This window comes from Camelus dromedarius, chromosome 33 (genome assembly GCF_036321535.1).
Source record: "Camelus dromedarius isolate mCamDro1 chromosome 33, mCamDro1.pat, whole genome shotgun sequence".
In the NCBI taxonomy this organism is placed as follows: Eukaryota; Metazoa; Chordata; class Mammalia; order Artiodactyla; family Camelidae; genus Camelus; species Camelus dromedarius.
This window is the reverse complement of record NC_087468.1, coordinates 7,768,089-7,789,004: the sequence shown is the minus strand read 5'-3', so window position 1 is coordinate 7,789,004 and position 20,916 is coordinate 7,768,089. Positions and strand designations below refer to the sequence as shown.

The 20,916-nt window shown below is 44.8% G+C and overlaps 1 protein-coding gene across 1 annotated transcript in view; it reads left to right on the top strand.

Moving 5' to 3' along the window:
• SLC9A2 (solute carrier family 9 member A2) overlaps positions 1-20,916 on the top strand; it is a 55,658-nt gene that overhangs the window by 31,700 nt on the left and 3,042 nt on the right. Inside the window, exons 4-11 of the mRNA XM_031441037.2 lie at positions 4,026-4,243; positions 4,659-4,861; positions 7,673-7,762; positions 8,292-8,362; positions 14,404-14,565; positions 16,728-16,824; positions 18,901-19,032; positions 20,384-20,474. Of these exons, the coding sequence (XP_031296897.2) occupies positions 4,026-4,243; positions 4,659-4,861; positions 7,673-7,762; positions 8,292-8,362; positions 14,404-14,565; positions 16,728-16,824; positions 18,901-19,032; positions 20,384-20,474 (1,064 nt within the window). The remainder of the gene's footprint in view (positions 1-4,025; positions 4,244-4,658; positions 4,862-7,672; positions 7,763-8,291; positions 8,363-14,403; positions 14,566-16,727; positions 16,825-18,900; positions 19,033-20,383; positions 20,475-20,916) is intronic.

Sequence of the window (20,916 nt, the reverse complement as noted above, 5' to 3'; positions counted from 1 at the left end):
CCCCCGCTGGCGTTCCCGGAGCACCTGTCTCGGGAATCCTGAGAACACCGCGCGTTCCTGGGCGCAGGGCTGCCGCCTGGCCGTGTCTCACACCCAGGCCCTGCCTGCAGCCCACCCCCAGGGCACACCCGGGGCTCCCCAGCTGGAAGACTTCCATTCTATCATCAAGATCTTGGTCCAGTCTTCCTGCCTCTCATGCCTCTGCCAGCAGTCCCTGACGAGAGTCCGTGGATGCCGTGTATTTTGAAAGTCGATGCTTTGTGACTTTTGACCATGAGTTGAGGTCTTGACTGTGTTCTTTCCGCAAAGCCATGATTGCTTTAGGTGCCAGGAAATAGGCTGTAAACAGTAGTTGAATGGAATTGAAAGCATCTAAAGGAGAGAGAAAAAAAAAAAGATACGGAAAATCCATGAAACGTGCAAAGCTGTATGACTAATCAGGTGTCTATAAGAGTTTGAACTTACTTCATTTTTGATATTTTAGGAAAGGTTTTTCAGTTTTTAATGCTTGTATATTCCTTTGAAAACAATTTTTTTTTTCATTTTCTCATATGTCAAACTCACTCTCTCTTGGTTGTTGGATTTCCTAGAAGAGGCAATTGTTATGTAGTAAATTCATGCCCTGGAATAATTAATTTACCTCACATGAGTGAGTACTTTATTCTGAGAACATACAGTGTACCCTGAGTCACCACAAGACCTGGCTCAATTCAGAGAAAGCTTTTTAATGGTTCTTTGTCTCTGCTGGTGCTTGGTGCTGGTGAGTGGAGTTTGCCTGTATGTTTGGCAAAGTCTTTATTGAGAATCTGCAACTCTTATTCGGGCTGTGTTTTCCCACAATTGAATCCATACTTGGTAAGATCACACACAGGTATGAAACGGGCACAAAAGAATTTTGCAACATTCTTTCTATCAGCCCAATTCTCACTTCAAGCAGTTCAGATTACGGAACAGGTCTCCTAACGTGGGAATAGAAATTAGAGAATGGACCGCTCTTAAAAAAAAGATGAAAGCACACTTGTATTTACAAACTGAATTGCCTGAGTCATGGCTTCTCTGTCTCTAAGTGGGTGATAATGGTCATACATTTATATTAAACCATAATACGAGGCGAGGCAGTAACACAGAGGAATGCACCGGTGAATTCGGTCCATGCCTTACCTCCACGGGGTCCCACCCACATGGTGGAACCAGGTCTAACGGCAGAAAGAAGACCACGAACTCTTGAAAGTAGGAGTCGCCTCTTACTTGCTCACGTCTTCTTGGATTCCAGCACAGACTCTGACCCAGAGTAGATGCTAAGAACATGTCGGTTGATATTCAACTCTTAGTCACAATCCTTTGAACTAAATCGGAAGATTGTGAAAGAGAGAGTTGCATGAAAAGTGGGGAGAAAGATGATTCAATGACGTGAGCTAATAAAAGTCAGGTCGTACCGGGAATACTAAAAGCCAGTGGCTTTATGTTTGAAGGAGCTTTGGATTGAGAAATTCAACTAGTTTTCTAAAATGTAAAATGAGTCCTTTTGGGCTATTATTTTGGTGTGAGTATTGTCACAGTGACGTTCAGAATGAGGATGAGGAGCTGTGGACTTCAGGCAGGAAATCTTCACGTGCTCGCTTTGGTGGAGAAAGAAATCTCCCCTCTCTGTACGTGCTGCTGTGATGTGCTGCGACATGACCGCTTACGCAAGGATGCTTCTGGCCACGTACTCCAAACCCAGTGTGGCTGAGGCCAGCCAGGCACCAGCCAGCCTGCACCGTCCCCCAGCTCGAGAAGTTTCTCCTAATCCTTTTAGAAAAATGAAGGAGACTCAAATTTATGGCCATGATTCAGACTATCAGCTGTAGGTGGTGATCCAGGAAGGGGCGGGGAAGGTTTTATTCCCCCCTATTCCAGGGAGACTGTGTTGTGTGTACCCTGCTAACTGAAGGGAGACTAACTCACTTGTAGTTTTATGTATGTAGGATGTTATGAGGGTGAGGTGGTTTGATGTAGGTCAGAGCATCCTACGGTGAAAAAGAACCCTCTTTGCAATGAAACACCTCCTGGTCTTTGCTTGAGAGGACGTGTGCATTGAGCTGTATGTGCAGACCAGACGGGACGTCCCCATCCGGGTCACAGGCACACCCATATTTCCTGGACGGGGCACTACCCAACTCTGGGGCCTCTGGTACCTGCCAAGGGGCATTCTTCCCCCTCCAGGGTCTCACCTGTGCTGGTCGGAGGCAGCGTTGAGTTACAGGGAGGAGTCTGGCAGACATACGCATCGCTCTGGTGTCAAGTTAAGGATACAAGGCAGTGGAAAATGATCCTGTAGGCATTCATGTGAAATTCATGTGTTTTTTTCATTCCTTCACCAGAGTTGTATTTTTCAATAATTTCTGGATAGAAATTTTTGCTAAATCACTCACTGAATGGACTGAAGATTACTTTTTGCCCGTGTGGCTTGTATTTTTCCCAGTGAGTGACACGAACACGATCTCAGAGGGAATGCACTAGCACAGACCCCCAAAGCAATTTTCCATCTAAAAAAAATCACTTTTTGAATAATAAACAACAGCAGAAACCTGAATCCAAGAAGAACAGAAGGAAACAGGGTTAGTGTGAGAAAGGTACGGGTTTCAACTCCACAGCTGGTGCTTTATTATTATTTTTTTGATGCTTTATTGTTAAAAATAAAAGTGAGTGGAAAAAGCTGGGCGGGCAGTCCTTTGGTGTTCATTATTCTCCCTATTTGTCTGTGAGCTTTCATGCTTTACAGTCAAACTGTTTTAAAGTATATTTTCCATGGGATTAGAGAATTCAGGAAGTACTCACGGCCTTGATTGTTTCTGTTACAAACGTTCACTCTTTGAATTGAACTATTGGCAACATTTAAGAAAGGCTCATTCGTTTGTGTTGCTGTATATAAGTCTTTTCTTTATAAAACATACTATGATTCAGATTCCTCATCGATTTAATCTGGCTTTTACCCTCGTTACTTTGTATCAGGCAACTCTTGCTTTTAAGGAAATAAATGAAAGATGGAGGTGTTCAGACGTGTAGTCAACCAGTGGTTGACATTCAGATGGGTGCCGGGGGTGGTGTCCCCAGTCCCTCTTGCCCACTGGTGCTGGTGGAGGTTCTAGGCTTTTGCGTCAGGCCCGTGGGACAGTGCTCCCCCAGCTTCTGTCACCAAGCACGTGTGAGCAGCTCTGGCCCGGCTTACGGGCGACATGCACTTGGTGGCGGCCACCACACAAGGTCAGGGAATGCCAACAACCGTGCGGTCAGCTGTACCATGGCTCCAAAGATCCGAGTCCTCAGAACCTGGGAATACATTAAAATAGGTGTCGTGGGCAGGGACGTGGAGAGCCCTGGGGTCCCAGAGTTTTGGAAGTGCTGGGAAAACAAATGGAAGAGTTTCTTTCCTTTAGGAATTTTCAGAGCCTATTAATACATTTTGAATTTCCCAGAAGTGGATACCTTAGAGAAGTAGAAATGAGAAGTAGAAATGAGAAGTAGTAAGTGGGTCCAAGAGATTCAGGATGAGGGATGAAAAACCACTTAGGTGACCAATTAGATGGTGAGGGGGCACTGAGAAGGTGCAGAGAGGTGGCCAGCATGACCACAGATTCAAGTTTAGCATTTTAGGCAATAGCTTCACATTTGGGGCACCAGAGGAATTAGAGAAGTTGGGGCTGGTTTTAGAGGAAGATAGTGGGTTTTGAATGCATCATGGACTTGTTTTATTTGTGATTCTGATGGTGTTTAATTTGTGTAGCCCAGCTGATGGTGCCGATGTCCCACAGCCTAGAAAGCTGGGCAGATTCCAGTGGTCGAAGCCCTGGGTATTGATGAAAACCCCCCGAGACAGTAAGGTTTCCAAGGATACAAATCACATCCAGAAAAAAAAAAAAATTAGTTGAGATTGCTGTAGTCATGGGCAGAGGGTAGAGCCATCATCTGGCCGAGTGCAGACCCCGTCTATTCCGACTTGGACCGTTGTCCTGTTTAAACAGAAGCCACATCTCTTCCTGCAGAATCACAGCCTGTGCGATGACCATGAACAAGTACGTGGAAGAGAACGTGTCCCAGAAATCCTACACGACCATCAAGTACTTCATGAAGATGCTCAGCAGCGTGAGCGAGACGCTCATCTTCATCTTCATGGGCGTGTCCACCGTCGGCAAGAACCACGAGTGGAACTGGGCGTTCGTCTGCTTCACCCTGGCCTTCTGCCTGATCTGGAGGGCGCTGGGTAATGAGCACGTGCTTCCTCGCAGAGACTGGCCCTTCTGCTTGTCCCCTGCCCTTTGCTGCTGCCACTGCCACTTCTCTCCTGCATCTGGCTTTCTCCATCTTTCTTACCTCCTTCCTCCCGCACCTCCTCTTCCTCCTCCTCTCCCTGCTTTCTGACACACTCTTTTCTTCCCTGAGTATTTTCATGCCTCTAAGTTGAATTGACCTCTCTTGACTTCTCTGACTCCACATTCTCACCCACCGCCTGGAGACAACAGAGGCCTGGGAGCCTGGTGATGCCCGGAGGCCAAGGCGCGCGGGGAAGATGGCAGGATGGGGCCCCGTCACTGACACCCCAGAAATGCATCTTCTTCATGGGTTTGTGTTCTGGCCTCACACCGTCTGTTTTCTCTGGTGTCGTTTTTTCTTCTCAGGTGTCTTTGTCCTGACGCAGGTCATCAACTGGTTCCGGACGATCCCCTTGACCTTCAAGGACCAGTTCATCATCGCCTACGGCGGCCTGCGTGGCGCCATCTGCTTCGCGCTGGTGTTTCTCCTGCCCGCTGCCGTGTTTCCCCGGAAAAAGCTGTTCATCACGGCGGCCATTGTGGTCATCTTCTTCACCGTCTTCATCCTGGTGAGTGGAGCCCTGCCTCCCGGCGAGGTCCCTTCCTTTGCTGGGAGGAAGCGAGATGTCTGGGACGAACTCCTCTTCCAGGGTGCCGTGTCGCAGAGGGGAGGACAGAAGGGAAGACGGTATTTCCTCACATCACTGGGTTGTGCAGGCGCCCAGGAGAGACCAGTGTGGTCACCTGGCCCATGCAGAGGAATTCCTATTTAAGGAAACTCAGCTGCATGACCTAAGAAGCTTACGAACTGAATTTGCTAATCCTTGTTGTTTCTCTTACTCCCGGACCCAGTAAATGGGCTCCTTAAATGCTGGTTGTGTGGTGACCTGCCAGCAGCTCTCTGACGTGGGCTCTCCGCTGAGCAGCACATCATTTGAAATGGTGGGAGGGGTGCCTGCACACTTGAAATTAGGAGGCAGAAAGTGTAGAGGGGAGGACAGGGGCCTGGGTCAACACCCTGGCCTTGCCAATTAATTGATCTCTTTAAGTTAATGAGCCAGCGCTCAGGAGATTCTGCTTTGACGATGTTCATTTAGGAAATATGTCTGGGACTCCTGCTGTGGGCCAGACAGTGCTCTGGGCACTTAGGAGCCAAGAGTGAGCACAACACAGAAATGTCCCTGAGCCTGCAAAGCTTCTGCTCCAGGGAGCGGGGGCAGCTAAACATAATAAGTAAGGAAATTGGATAGTGTGTTAGAAGGTGCAAGATGCTGTACAAGTGGCCGGGATCAGGCACGGGGAGGGTGGGGAGGGGACGGGGTGATACGGTGCTGAACAGAACCTCATGGCAGGCAAGATGAAAAAAGATGACGTTTGAGTCAAGGCTGGGTGGGGGGCAGATGAAGGGATTAGCTAAGGCTAGAACATTCCAGGCAAACCAGAGGACAGGCACAGGTCTGAAGGAGTGTGTTTGTGGCCCACGTGGCTGGCGGGCAAGCCGTGCGGCAGGGGAGGGTCTGGGGTCCCGCATCACGCTGGGACTCTGGCTCTCCTGCAAGTGAAACAGAAGCCACCTGAAGGTTTTGTGCAGACGCCTGATATGTTTTATCTGTAAAAGAATGCCCTGGCTGCAGCCGTGAGAAGAGAGCGGTAAAAGGAAGGGGTACAAGTAGGAAATGCCGCCTGGGGGCCAGGGCCACGGTCAGGCAAGACTCTGTGGTGGCAGCAGCAAGATGGGGAGAAGGGGTGAGATCCTGGAATGCATCCGGGTCAGGGACCTGCAGGAATCCCCGTGGGGGCCTAATTTAGAACATTTTCTTGACCTCCAAATATTCATGTTCCATTAAAAATCCTTTGGAATATGTTACTGGAATCGTATTTATTGCATATCCGTTGAGATAAAATTATCATCATTATACTGATACGGAATCCTATCCAGGACCTGTACGTGTCTTTAAAACTCATCTTTTTAATATCCTTTAATTAAGTTTTATAGTTCTCTTTGTAAAGGTTTTTTGTGTATTTCATGATAGGATTATATAATATATTATATACATATGTAAAGATAGTATAAAAATATATACATACTTTATATAAATTTTACTTTATTATATATTTAGTATCCATATAGAATAATATATATAATATACTCATATATACTAGTGTTATAAATATTCTCTCTCTTTCTCTCTCTGTACATATATTTTTCATTGCTATTTTGTAGGTATTTATTCTTTTTTTTTTTTAATTAGTACAGGGGATGGATTTGTGTACGTTCGTTTTACGTCTAGTCACTTTACTAAACTTTCTCGTAGTTTTTAAACGAGAAAAGATTGTTGTAGATTTTTCAGGACAGAATCTGGGTCACCCATGAGCAGCACCTTGTCAGCACCTTGTCACTTCATTTTCAGTATCTGTGTTTCTCCCTCTGTCTCTCCCTGTTTCACTGACCAGGACAAGCAGACCGTGTGGAACGGCAGGCTGGGAGTCCCCTTGCGTTGTTCCTGGTTCTAGTGGAAACGCTTTTGGTGTTACATTACTGAGTCAGATGCTCACTATGGATTCCTAACAGATATATATATATATATTTATTTTTTTTTTATCTTATTAAGGAATCTTTTTCTCTTCCTAGTTTACTACATGGCTTATTTTTCTCTCCATTTCCCAAGTGCCCCATGAACCTGCCCAGACTCACACCGGGTCCTTTCTCACTGCTGGTCTTAGATCTGTATGCTTCCAACGTCTTGTAAGACTCGGATCCCGGGTTCTCTCTCAACAGAGCCTTCCTTGACCCTCTCATTCCACCTGTGCCTACTCTGTAGCTGGTTTTGTGTGTCTCCCTCTCCGTGTAAGACTAGAGTCCTCAAGCTGAGGTCCTTAACTATCAAACTAGCAAAGATAACTAACCAGCAAAGATTGCTCCCAAACGCCCAAGCCCCTAATTCGTCTGCCGTAGAAGCTCATCAGTTAAAATTGTTTTAAAAGATGAGTGAATGAAAGAATCACTGAAATGTTTTCTGTGGGTAGGGTAGTTCAAGGAGGTGATTCCTCTGAGCTGGATCATACTTTCTTATTCCTTGGAATTACTTTCTTCTTGTATATCTTAGAATGACTTAAAATGCGAGAAGTTGAAAACATCATTCTGTCCAGTGTTTCACTTCCAATAGCAGGTTTGGGGACATGGTTCTCTGAAAATATGCCAGCTATTAAAGAGGAAGAATAAATGAACAAAATGTTACACAGGCTGTGTTAAGTCTTGGGAACAGGGTATCTTTTATTGGTTATCAAAGCTTAGGAGAATAAAAGTTATTCTTGAATTTTACAGGAGGGTTCCCTCTGCCCCGCCTTTTTTTTTTTTTTTTTTTTTTTTTTTTGTGCAGGGAATAACTATCCGGCCGCTGGTGGAGTTCCTTGATGTTAAGAGGTCCAACAAGAAGCAGCAAGCTGTCAGTGAGGAAATCCATTGTCGGGTAGGTGTTACTGTAGTATAACCATTTCAATAGAAAAAGGGAAATTATCGGATTAAGTCAGACAGCACTTCCTGAGGAAGAGGTGGGGGAGGGGGAGCAGGGAAGGGGCCGGGGGAGGGGACTGAGAAAGGCTTGTGTTGGGCATAGAATGAACATGGCCCCTCACATTCCTTCCTTCAATCTGAAATGTTTCTACTGGAAAATTATTACTGTATTTCATACTTTCCAAAATTATGAACAAACTGTTGTGGTGAGAAAAATAGTGTTAAGAATTGCCTGCGATTGCTATGCCAAACATCTCATCAGTGTGTTCAAAGGTGAATTCTTGTTTTATGGTTTTCAGTTTAAAAATTCAACCAAAAAGCAAAAACTATGAGGGTCTTGGAAGTTCAAGCTTGATATAAAGAGAAATTTCTATAATTAGAATGTCTACAAATAAAAATAAGCATTGTAATTTTTCTATAAATAGAAATGGAAATGACTGAGTTCAGGTAAACATTAATCAATCAGCTGGCTTTTTCTGTTTTAGTTTTTTGATCACGTGAAGACGGGGATTGAAGATGTCTGTGGACACTGGGGTCACAACTTTTGGAGAGACAAGTAAGAAGGCTTTATGCCATTATTTTTGAAGTGGCTCTGGTTCACTGTGGAAGCCAGACAGATTGACTCATGCTGATTTTTGGAGTTACAGGACTTTCATACTGTGTCATGGTATGTCCTTTAAGATAGAGTTCAGCTCTAACAGAGACCTGGAACAACAGTAGCTTTAACCAGATAGACACTTATTTCTCTCTTATGGAAACAGCAAGTTTGCAATGTACATTTAATAGAGAACTTTGCTCCACAGACCCCTTATGGTCCCAGGACCCTTCCAACTAGTTGATGCCCTTAAGAACTTCCATTTCCAAGGTTGCCTCTCAGACCAAAATGGCTGCTCCAGCACTAGCCATCATATACACATTCCAGGTAGCAAGTAGGAAGAAAGTCAGTAAAGACATGCAGCTTCCTCCTAACCACAGTTCTCAGAAGCTTCCACACAATTCTTCCAGTTGTATTGCATGGCGTGGCCTTGTATGACCAGGACTCAGTCATGTGGGCATTTCTCACTGCAAGGGAGGCTGAGGAATGCAGCCTGTTGGGTTAAAAGTGGAGATTTTATTACTATTTGTTCCTGTGCACATGTTGAGGGGCTTTGTCCAATGCAGGGCTTCAGAGTACCTCAGGAGATAACGAAACTTGCAGAAATAACAAATATTTTTCAAAGCTAAACTTACCTGAAAGATTATGTGCATCTATATAATGAAAGATAGTGTGCATTTACACAAATGTGTATCCTTATATGGGTATACATATGTATCTGGATATATATATATCTAGTGCCTTTAAAGGCTCTGTGTGGCTAATTAAGATTCAGTCTCTCTTCAAGGATGTTACAGCCAAGCAGATTTAGGTGCATGCTTTTGATATATACTGAAAAACAGGGCATCAAAAGGTAAGGATTAATTCTGACAGCAGCGTTTGGGATGGTGGGGTGCAGGGCCAGCTCACACGGGCTAATGGGAGTTGACCGTGTGCCTCTCCCGCCAGCTCCAAGTTCAGTGCCGTCCACGTTGGTGACCTGATTCAGCCATGGTGGGAGTGTACCATCGAACTGACAAATGCTACAAATCAGGGCCTTTTTTTTTTTTTTTTCATAAAGCAATTTGTTAACATTCACTGGCACCTCACTGGCTGGGAAAGACTTTTGAAGGATAGCATTTTGGCTGCTCCCTGCAGAGAGAGGGGCAGGTTCTAAACTACATTTGGTGGAAACCTACCACCCTCTTGTCCTTTCCTAACTTGCTAACAGATTCCCCCCGCCCCCGCTGCTAGTTTACACAAAGTTGACCAACCTGCTGACTTATGCCATTTAACCTACGTGCATTTTTGAGTGTTTACTGTTTGCTCAATTATTCTGACATGATTCTGGACTACATGAAAAGCATAAGCCATAGACTCAGGCTTTTAAAATTCTGCAATATACTAAAGGCAACAGAACAATCAAACAGCAAACAGGTGTGTGTGTGTGTATGTGTGTGTGCATGTGTGACATCATTAAGTAATAACATGAGTTACAGAGTCTGTAAGTACTAGGACAACCTTTACAAGCCTGACCACACTGTTTACTAATGTAGAAAGGCCCCTTGGACTTAGCCTTACTTCATAACTAAAGGAAAAATATTTGATTTGTGTGGGCAGAGTATCCAAGCAGCCAGATGGGGGCACAGAATCATAAAATAAAGCAAACTGAAAATCTCCATTGTAAAAATATGAAAAAAAAAAAAAAAAAGCAACTTGTCTTGGGCAGTGTTCACGTTTGTGGAGGCAAGAGGTAGACCAGACAACCCTCTCTGTCTGCCTCTGACTTTCCGCCCTCCCCTGCTTTACAGCCCTGGGACCATCCTCATCTCCGCCAAGCCAGTGACACAGATGTTTCTGCCTCTTTTTTCCTAGCCATGCCTTTTATCTGTCTCCCTGTCCACCCAACCACTTTTCTCTTTCTCTCACATCCTGTCAGTCCTTTCCTGACTGGTAGGTGAGAGTGGGGACCTAGAACAGTTTGTTCTTTTCCTAAGTGAAGCCTGGGCTCGCGGTTTCTCCCACTCCTCTGCCTCCTGAACGGGGAGACCTGGATGCGCTGTAGGGATCAGGTGAGCAGGCCCTGGGGCAGCGTTAGGTGATGGAGGAGGTGAACCCTGTGATCCTGTGGATTTGGGCTGGAACTCAGGGCAAGGAAGGGATCCAGAGAAAGCCTGGCTACGTCCTGTCTTCCGGGCAGAGACGCTTTCTATGTGAGTCTGTTCCAGGCAGACATCTGCAGGCTCCCGGCCAACTGGACTCTAAACACTAGAGGTGGCAGAGCCACCTTTGACTGATGTCTGAAAGGTACTATTGTTACGTGCCTAACATTCTTCTCTGCAGTGGACATACTTTACTTAATAACTTCATCCTCCCTTACATGTTTCCATGCATGAGGTTTTCCAGATCAATTTCAAATAATTTTCTAGATCGTCAAGCACGCTGCGTGTTGCAGGTAGAGCAGGGAAGCTGGGCCGGAGGGACTCGGTGCCAACAGAGGCTCCTTTTAAAATTAGTTCTCAGATCCTATTTCCGGTGTGTGCATGATTGTTGACGACACTAAAAATGGCATAAAAAGGCAAATGGTTGTTTTAGGTATGTTGGGTATCTTTCCCGTTCCTCTGAAATCCTTCTACTGTGGACTTCGAATAGTCCTGCCAGAGAATTCTGGACTTGTTTGCCAGTTTGAGAATGACTTGAAAGGATCATGCAGTAAAGAAGTTTCTCGCATGCAGCAGAAGTAGTCTAATGATAGTGAGAGAAGCCTCCTCTGTGTAACTTGGCAGAGAAATGAAAGGGATGGAAATAAAGCAAAGAACGAAAGGGCACGTCCCTGCGCTAAATAGATTGGATGTCATTGTCTTTAATGCTTATTCTTCCTTTTGTGGGGCTCTAGTGAAACGCTAACACAATAGTAACAATAATAAGAGAAGTTTAAAAAGATCGTGTTGCTTCCAGGTAACCGGGTTCAATGGTCTTCACATGAAATTCAAAATGAACTTGGAAAGAAGTGGGTCTGGTGTTTCACGTAGCGGCCAGTCCATAGCATGAGCCCTTTCAGGATGCCGCTGTGTAATGATTCTCAGTCGTCCAGTATCTAGAACAAAGGAGCAGCCCCGGGGATGTGGGTTAGCACTGGTTCTGTTCATAGCACAGGTGTGCCCATAGACCTCCTTGGGCTGATGGTATCACTGTCATACATTAGTCTTTTTTCCTCGACCAATGTTGACTGCAGGCTGATTCACTTGAATATCGGCCCAATCGTGCTACGTAACAAACTCACCCAATACTCAGCTGCTCTAAAGAATAGTCACTTGTTGTTAAGGTATTTGAGTCAAGAGGCTGAGTGTTGGCTGATCAGAGCTGGGACTGGCTGATCTGCTGGTGTTGCTCTTGCCTCAGTGGGTCGGCTGGTTGCGCTGATTCTGGTGTAGCTGGGGTAGGTTAACTCTTGTTTCATGTGGTTGTCACCTCTGTCCTGGGACTAAGGAGTCACTCCACGTCCTTCTCATGGTGATGAGGAAACAAAAGAGGTGAGCTTCCACGAGCAAGCCCATGTTAAGCCTCTTTTCCCATCATCGCGTCTGCTGATAGCCCAGTGACCAAAGCAAGTAGCGTGAGGGAGCCCAGGGGCAGGAAGCAGGGCAGAGCAGGCCACCTAGGCCGTGGTGGAAGGACATTGCCAAGTAACATGGCAGAGGCTATGGATAAAGGGAGGCACTGGGGCCGGACAGTCCCGTCCACCTGTGTGCTTACGATGCGCCAGGCACCGTTCTAGGCACTGGTGACACAGGAAAACAAACAAAACAAACCTCTGCCCATATGGATCATTCTAGTGCCAGGAGACAGAAAATAAGATAAATAAGTAAGTTGTATTTTTGGGTTGGGTTGTTTTTTTCTTATTAAGTTGTATGAGCTGTTTATATATTCTGGAGATTAAGCCCTTGTCAGTCTCATCTTCTGCAAATATTTTCTCCCATTCTGTAGGTTGTCTTTTTATTTTGCTTATGGTTTCCTTTGCTGTGCAAAAGCTTATAAATTTAATTGGGTCCTGTTTGTTTATTTTGCTTTTATTTCTATTGCTTGTAAACTGACTATACTGCAATAAAAATATAAAAAATAAGTAAATTATATAGAATATTAGAAATTGATGACTGCTATGGAGAAAAAAATGTACCTGGGAAATAGAATAGTAAGTTCTGTGGGTGCAGTTCTAACAGGATGGATAGGAAAGGCCCTTTTGAGAAAATGACTGTGGAGGAAAGGACTTAAAGGAGGTCGGTGAGTGAGCCCTGCAGGTGGAGGGGGAAGACTGGTCCTAGCAGGAGTAGTGAGTATATGGCGGCCCAGAGGTGGAGCTGCGCTGTCAAGTCTCCAGGTTCGAGAGACACCAGAGAGGCTGGACCCGAATTTGAGCAGCACAGCACTGAGGTGCAGCTCCCGGGGGGTTGGGCCTCCAGGTGGTTGTGCTTTTGCTCAAGTGAGAAGCTGAGGACTTGAGTGGCTTGACTTACGTTTTCAGCCGGATCATTCTGGCTTGTGTTGAGGAGGGGCTGCAGGAACACAGGGGAGGGAGCAGGGGGGCCAGTCAGGTGCCTGTTGCAGGAATCTGCTGAGAGATGATGATGTCCTGGACCAGGGATGTGGCGGGAGAAGTGGTGAGAAATGGTTAGATGGTGTATGTGTTTTGTTGGTGGAACCAACAGAAATGGCTGATAGAATGGATACAAAGTATTCGTTTGCAGGAGCTGCTGTAACAAAGTACACACACTGGGGACTTACACAGAAACGCATTTTCCCATAGTTCTAGGGGACAGGAGCCCAAGAGCAAAGTGTCAGTAGGTTTGGTTCCTTCCAGGGCTATGAGGGAAGGATCTGCTTCAGGCCGCCCCCCTTGGCTTGTAGATGTCCTTCTTCCTGCCGCTTCACATCACCTTCCCTCTGTGTGTGCCTGTGTCCAAATTCCCTCTTGTAATGTGCACACCGGTCACATTGGACTTGGGCCCCCGAGTGACCTCACTCTAGCTGAATTGTCTGTGTAAAGATCCTGTCTCCAGGTACAGTCACGTTCTGAGGAGCAGCAATTCAACACGTGAATTTTTGGGGGGGACACAATTCAGGCCATAACATGGGATATGAGAGAAGGAGGAGACTCAGAGAGGACATCAGGGGTTCTGACCTGGTGGCGTGGCCACTCACTGAGATGGGGAGGACCGTGGGGGAAGATCCATTTGGACATGTCAGGTGATATGCCTGTTAGATAGCCAAGCTGAGCAGGGGGCTGAAGGCTCATTTCTGGGGCTTTGGAGGGAGATTGGAGCTGGAGGTACAAGTTTGGGAGTCATGGGCATAGAGATGCTATCAAAATCCATGAGACTGGACAGGTGTGCCAGGGGAGTGAGTGGAGGTGGGGAAGGAGACCAAGGGCTGAGCCCACCCCCACTTAAGGGGCCAGAAAGAAGGATAAGACCCAACAAAAGAGGCTGAGGAAGTGGTAGGAGGAACCCCCGGGGGAGTGTGTGTCCTGGAAGACAGCGCTTTAAGCAGGAGAGGTCAGCAGAGGTGAGGACCAGTAGTTGGCCGTTGGTGGGGGAATCACCGATGACCTCAGTATGAGTGGCTTCAGTGGACAGCTGGAGGCAAATCCTGATCTGTGCGTGTTCAACAGAGTCAGAGGCGAGGAACTGGACATAGGGAGTATCAGCAACAATTCTGAGTAATTTTGCTGAAAGGGAGGAGCAGAGAAGTAGGAAATATAGAAATATATGCGTCTTAATCTATAATTAGTGAACATTACATGCCTGTATGTCATGGCTATACATAAAAACATACTGATATGATATATATATGTATATATGTATATGTGTGTGTGTTATATACATATATTCATATGTATATTTCATTGGTTTTACCAATTTATACATATATATTGATTTTATTGGCAAAAACAGGTTTTTTTTTCTTATTCAGTGTTGTATTAATTAATTGATTTTCTTTGTTTCTTTGATTTTCTTTATTTCTAGATTTAAGAAGTTTGATGACAAATACCTGCGGAAGCTTTTGATTCGGGAAAACCAACCCAAGTCAAGCATCGTGTCCTTATATAAAAAGCTTGAAATAAAACACGCCATTGAGATGGCGGAGACCGGGATGATGAGTGCCGTCCCTTCTTTTGCGTCTCTAAAGTAAGTTCCGTTCTGCAGATGAGTTCGTATTACCAAGTGTGTCTTTACAGTTATTTGACATCGTAAAGATGGAATGACAAATTTAACTGATGTCTTAGCATGGTACCTTAAGACCTCACGGCAAAATGAGCTTCCGGTTACAATGTGGAAGCCTGGAGATGTGCACATCACGTGGCATCACACCGTGTCTTGGTCGTTTTGGAACTGACCAGTCAGGACACATTTTGTCATGTTTAAGATGGTTATGCCTTTATTATACTTGCTTTGGGCAAGTCGCCGCCTTTTGAAGTAATTTAAAGTCTCTTTAGCAGGCATTTTGAAACGGAATGTTTTCAGACGTGTTGTGTTCACTGTTATAAATATGCATGTAATTACACGACTGTTTTCTCGTCGATTATTCACAGAATCACAGTTTAAAGCTCGGAAGGAGCATTAGTGGTCACCTAGTGAGGTGGGTCTCATCCCAGGCTGTGTGCTAGAAACGCCTCGGGAGCATGTACATGGCACCAGTGCCTGGGCCCCACCCAGACCGAGACAATCGGGATCTCTGGTGCCGAGGCCCAGGTGTAGGTATGTTTGTACGTTATGTAGAAGTTCCGAACATGCAGCCAGGAGTGAGATGCGTTGGCCTAGTCTGTCACTCTAATTTAAAAAATGAGGAAATGAAGGCCCAGAAGGGGAAAGGGCCTTGCTCGGACTCCTACAGCAGCTCCACCGCAGAACAGCAAATGAGTTCATTGTGTAAGCTTTGATCCTCCTCTGTCACAAAAGTGACGGAAATTAGGGGTTCCACTGGTTTCTTCTTTCACGGGTGAGCTTGGAGCTTATTTAAACAAAATAGCACCTGATTAAAGTGCTACCTATGGGAGGGCTGAAATGAGCGAGTTAGCTCCAGATCACACCCAGCCATATAAACTATGATTGTTTTTACTAGGACTATGGTCCCCTATAAAAATTATAGGAGTTTACACAATGCGGAATAAAAAGAAAGAGTGGTGAGGGAGGCTCAGAGGTAAAGCCATCGCACTGCATTAGAAATAGTGATGGATGGAGCAGAAGGACTGACTTTATCGTCCCAGCTCTGCAAGTAATTCACTGTGTGACCTTATGCTGGTCCGTCTGTTTCCCTGGGATTGAGTTTCTTCAAGTGAAAAATGGGGCTGGACTTGATCCTATACAGGGCTGGGCTCCCGTGAGCCTCTGGTCCCAACATTTTCATCAGCCAGTCAATACATACATCTGTTTTTTTGTATGTTTCTGTTTAAAGACACCTTATTTAATATATGTTGTGACTCATTAGCATTGAATTCTTGACCAGCGGCACCCTAATGCATGCTTGAACAAAGCTGATCATGAATTTTCTCCAGAGGGCATGTCGCAGCCTTCTTGATAGCACTTTGGAACTATGTTGGGACCATTTAAAACAGCAAGATCACCAATAAAAAGCACAAAAAATGTGACGAAAGTGTCACTAAATAGGCCGTGAAATGGACCTTTTTCACAGCACAAGAGCTGAGACAAGAAGTCAAAACACTGGCGCGTTCAGCCTTGTTTGGGAACCTGCATGTCCAGCGACTCCGAATGTTTTGCACTTTGCACGTGTGTGAGAGACTGGGACAGTGCTCTGAGTGTTGATAATGTGCTTATAAATAAGCTGGGGCAAGCAGGTGAATTTGCAAATATGGAATCCCTGAATAATGAGAGTTCCCTGTATATACATACATATTATAAATGGTGTCTTTGCAAACATTGCTAATGAAGTAGTTAAAAGAATGGGTCATAATAGTAAGATACAACTAATTAAGTTTCTGTTGGAAAAAAAAATCCTATACTATTTTATTCATGGAGTATTAGAAATAGTACTACATTACTACATTCTATAGAAATAGAAATAGCATTACAAGCTACTATGATCTTTATTCCTTAAAAAAATAATAATTGCATGAACAGACCCTGGAAACGTGTGCATGATTAAACGTGTGTGAATGATTTTGACACCGAAATAAACGTTTTCAGATTCTGAATTAATTTAAAAATATTGAATCATCCCTGTGTTATTCTGAAGATTCTTCTTCTATAGTGATATTATAGCTGTAAGAAAGAAACTTGATGATTCCAATACTCATTTGATAGTAAAATAGTCTTGTTCTGAACTTTCGCAGTGACTGTCGGGAAGAAAAGATAAGGAAGCTCACCCCTGGTGAAATGGATGAAATTCGAGAACTATTATCGAGAAATCTCTACCAAATCCGTCAGCGAGTAAGAATAATTTATTTAGCAAAATGTGTACTTGCCTTTGACGAAAAATCTGCCTTCTGATTTGATGCCAAGCAGTTACAATGGCTGTTGTCCCACCGTCACGGCAGCCCCTTCAGGTCCCACACCAGGCGTCTTCCTTCCCTCAGACCCACTTCAGCGTTCAGTGGCCTGTGCTGTTGCGTACCACTCTCCTCCCAGATGGACGCCTGGGTAGAGGCTGGAGGCTGGAGTCCCTGGGAGCTGGGAGTTCTGCTGCTGTGGGCTTGGAGATAAAAAAAATAGATATGTGTGTGTTAACTGATGGTGGAAAAAGTAACTGATGGCTCTTAAATTTCTTTTAATGAAATAGCTTTATCACTTGGAAGACTTTTAAAAACGCATTTAACCTTCTTAGTTATTCACAAAGGGCAATCGTTTCCTCCTTTCCTGTGCCTTGAGTCCAGTCTTTCAGCACATTGCCGTGGTCAGCACCTTATTCTACTACTTTGCTAATAATATCGTACGGTTTGCCAGGCCCCGTTCCAGCGCACTGTGTGTATTAACTCACTGAATCCTCCAGCAGGTGGTAAGTGTTACTGTCGTCTCCGTTTCAGAGATGGAGAAACTCAGGCACAGCGAGGTGAAGTGACACATGGGCCACAGAGCTGCTCAGGGGTCGGGTCACTCACGTCTGGTCATTTCTGTTGCTTCTCAGCTGGCCTCCCCACAGGCCATCCCCTTTCCATCCTGCAACTCTGCTGCCCCCATGCCCTTTGCCAAAATCACCTTTTAATGGGTGTATCCTCCTTTTTTACTGTATTTTTCAAAATTTAATGTAATTAATTTATTTTTTAACTGAAGTGTAGTTGGTTTATAGTGTGGCGTTACTTTCTGGCGTCGGCCTAGTCACTCAGTGATACATGTGTATGTATTCCTTTTCATGGTTTTTAAAATTTTTTTCATTATATGCCATTACAAGGTATGGAGCACAGTTCCCTGTGCATCCTCCTGTTTTAAATGAGACAAAACAAACAGTTGTGGCTTCCGGGCTCAACTATTCTTTCAGCCTTTGGGATCTAAATTCCACCTTATCCAACCTTAGGTCCACCCCCCACCCCCCACCCCCGCCCCACGGAGGGACAAGCTCTGTTTTCATTCCTTGGCCCTTGCTGCGCTCTGCTGTGTCTCTGCTTGGAATGTCCCACTCCTTCCTGTCAGCCGGTCCATAGTCTCCAATTTTTAAGGTTTCCCCAACAGCCTCTGTTATTCCCAGGCCTATTTTTGAACGGGATGGCACTTGGAGCTCATGCGTACTATGTAACCTTAGCACTTCACCTCGTGATTTCTTATTACTGTGTTAGCGTTAAGTGCCCGACTGGATAGCACACTCCTCGAGGCAGGAATTGAGTGTTGTTCTGTGTTACTTTTGTTTACTGCCATGAGATGTCCTGTAGTTCTGGGGATAAAGCGATCTTCCCAAGAAGTATCCAGTGAGTCTATCAGGAAAAGAACGTAATGTCTAATTACAATTGATTTTAGAGAACAGTTTTCTGCATGGAGTATAAAACTAGAAATGTATGCCCTGGGCAGCCCGAGCATCTACATTTGACTGCTTCAAATACCAGGACACGATTGTTGCTGGTGGAGGCTTTATCAATTTGAAAAGAAGAAATGTTCTTAAATAATCGAAGGGATGTGGCACCACCAAGTGGCCCACAGTGGTTGGTTTTTATTCCTGTAATTACTGTTCGGTAGGGAATGTAGTAGAAGATGACATGAGTTTTCCCCCAGCCACTCATGATGGATAAACACAAGATCCTTCAAGATGGTCAAAGGTACTTGATGAATTCCATCATTTTTCTCATGTGTAAGGATCACACTTTTCAATGAAAAAAAAAAGTATTCACTGACTTTGATTAGAACATGAATTCTTTCCAAATTTGAAAGCATGTTAACTTTTATACTTTTTCTCCCCCTCTGCCCATTCATTGTTAAGTGTCTCTCGGAGGCGCCAAGCCAAAGAAAGGCAGTCAAGTCTGGGAGTTTCCTGGCAGCGATGAGTGTTTTTGTGAAATGTCGCTGGTGCTTCCCTTTCAGACTCTGTCGTACAACAGACACAATCTGACGGCCGACACCAGTGAGCGGCAGGCCAAGGAGATTCTGATCCGCCGGAGGCACAGCCTGCGGGAAAGCATTCGGAAGGACAGTAGCCTGAATCGGGAGCACCGGGTAAGGGGATTTTGCGCCCCCTGGGGTGCATGAGGCTCCCAAGAGCGGAGCCTGCAGCCCGTCCAGAGGGTCTGCCGACAGACAGAGTGGCTGTTGGGGGTTGATTCACAGGAATCTGGGATGGAGTGAACTATAGAGTCTTTCTCGATGTTTCTCGAACACCTGTTACGTTCCAGACGCGGGCCAGGCACTTGGAGGGCACGGGTGAACAAAAGCACAAAGGCCCCTCCCCTTGCAGGGGTTGCATTCTAGCAGAGAAGGTGGTCCGTGATGGATGGAGTAAGAACATTATCTGTTACGTTAGAGGCAAGAAGCGCTGTGCAAAAACACAGAAGGGCCGTGGAAGGAGGCTGGGAGGACAAGGAAGTGTTGGACAAGTTCCAGTCTTAAACCGAATGGCGGGGCCAGGCTTCATTTAAGCAATATTTGCCCTTTCCAGGGAGAGGGTGCAGCCTGAAGGTGGGCTGGCCCCCATGTGTGCATGGGAGCTTCAAAAAGAACGTGTGTGTGTGTGTGTGTGTGTGTGTACACGCACCCATGCACATGCACGGGACAGGGGAGGTTCCGATTCAGTGCGCTCAGCAGTGCACTTGGTCCAGGGCATCACCATTGATAAGGAAGCCACTTTAAAATGATATACTGATAGATTGATTGAACACAGCAGGCACTGCATCTCATTAAAAAAAAATTATTTAAGTGTAGTTGATTACAACATTAGTTTCAGGTGTCCAGCAAAGTGATTCAGTTATACACATACATACATACATGTTTTTATTTTCAGATTCTTTTCCATTATATGTTATTACAAGAAATTGAATCTAGTCATTTTTAATAATATTCTGTATTGGGTTGTCAGAGACCAAGACGGTTATGTGTGAACAAGAAGATTACTAGAGACTAGCTTTGGAAATGCCAGTAAAATCGCAAGTCATACTTTTTGAATGCCATTTTCAGGACATTAAGTAAATACAGCTTGAACGTGCTACATTTTCCATAAAACTTCTTCCCCATCCACGTAGGTTCCAAGTCTCTTTTAGTAATGCCCTTATAAGTGGGTGTTTCCGAAGCTTTTCTTTAAGAGAACCCAGTGGTTTTCACGTCTTGTTTCCACTTTACTTCTGTTTTCCTTAGTCCTGATTTCCATTATATTTTAGAAGTTTACTTATGTTAAATAAGATATTTATTGCTTGGAATGCCATTCCCCACCCCTACAGCTCCTCACCCAGTAATTTTGGAATCAAGAACTAAACTTTTAATTTTTAGCACCAAGTTTTGCCATAGAATTTTAAACTTCTAATATACAATAAATGACATGTGAAGGTTTTGTTTTTGTTTTTGTTTTTTTCCACAGGCTTCTACTTCAGCTTCTCGATATTTATCCTTACCCAAAAATACAAAACTTCCAGAAAAGCTACAAAAGAAAAAGAATATTTCTAACGCAGGTAATGACTCCATTTTCTATGAACCTGAGAAGAAATATGCTAGGATATCATGTTATTAAAATGTGGAATGTATCAGTAATACCCCTCCTCTTTTTGGCTTGTTTATTTAATTAACCAAGAAGAGGAAAGTCTGATGATGGCTGATGGAAATAGAGGGTGAGGTGACCAATGAGAAGGGGGACCAGGGGAGGAGGGGGGCTATTTCCAACAGTGGGCATGTCACCACTGTGCACCTGTCATACAGGCTCCTGGCTCCCAAGAGTCTTAGCATTGTGTTAAGACTGTGTTACCCTCAGTGTGTTACCCTCAGTGCTCTCAGACCTGCATTTTGGGAGACAGCTGGTTCTAATCATGCCTCCTTCCTTTGTTTGGAAAGTGCATATTGGTGTTTTGACCATTTTATGAAAATACAGAGGAAAGAAAGCTGTGCCTGAGATCCGAG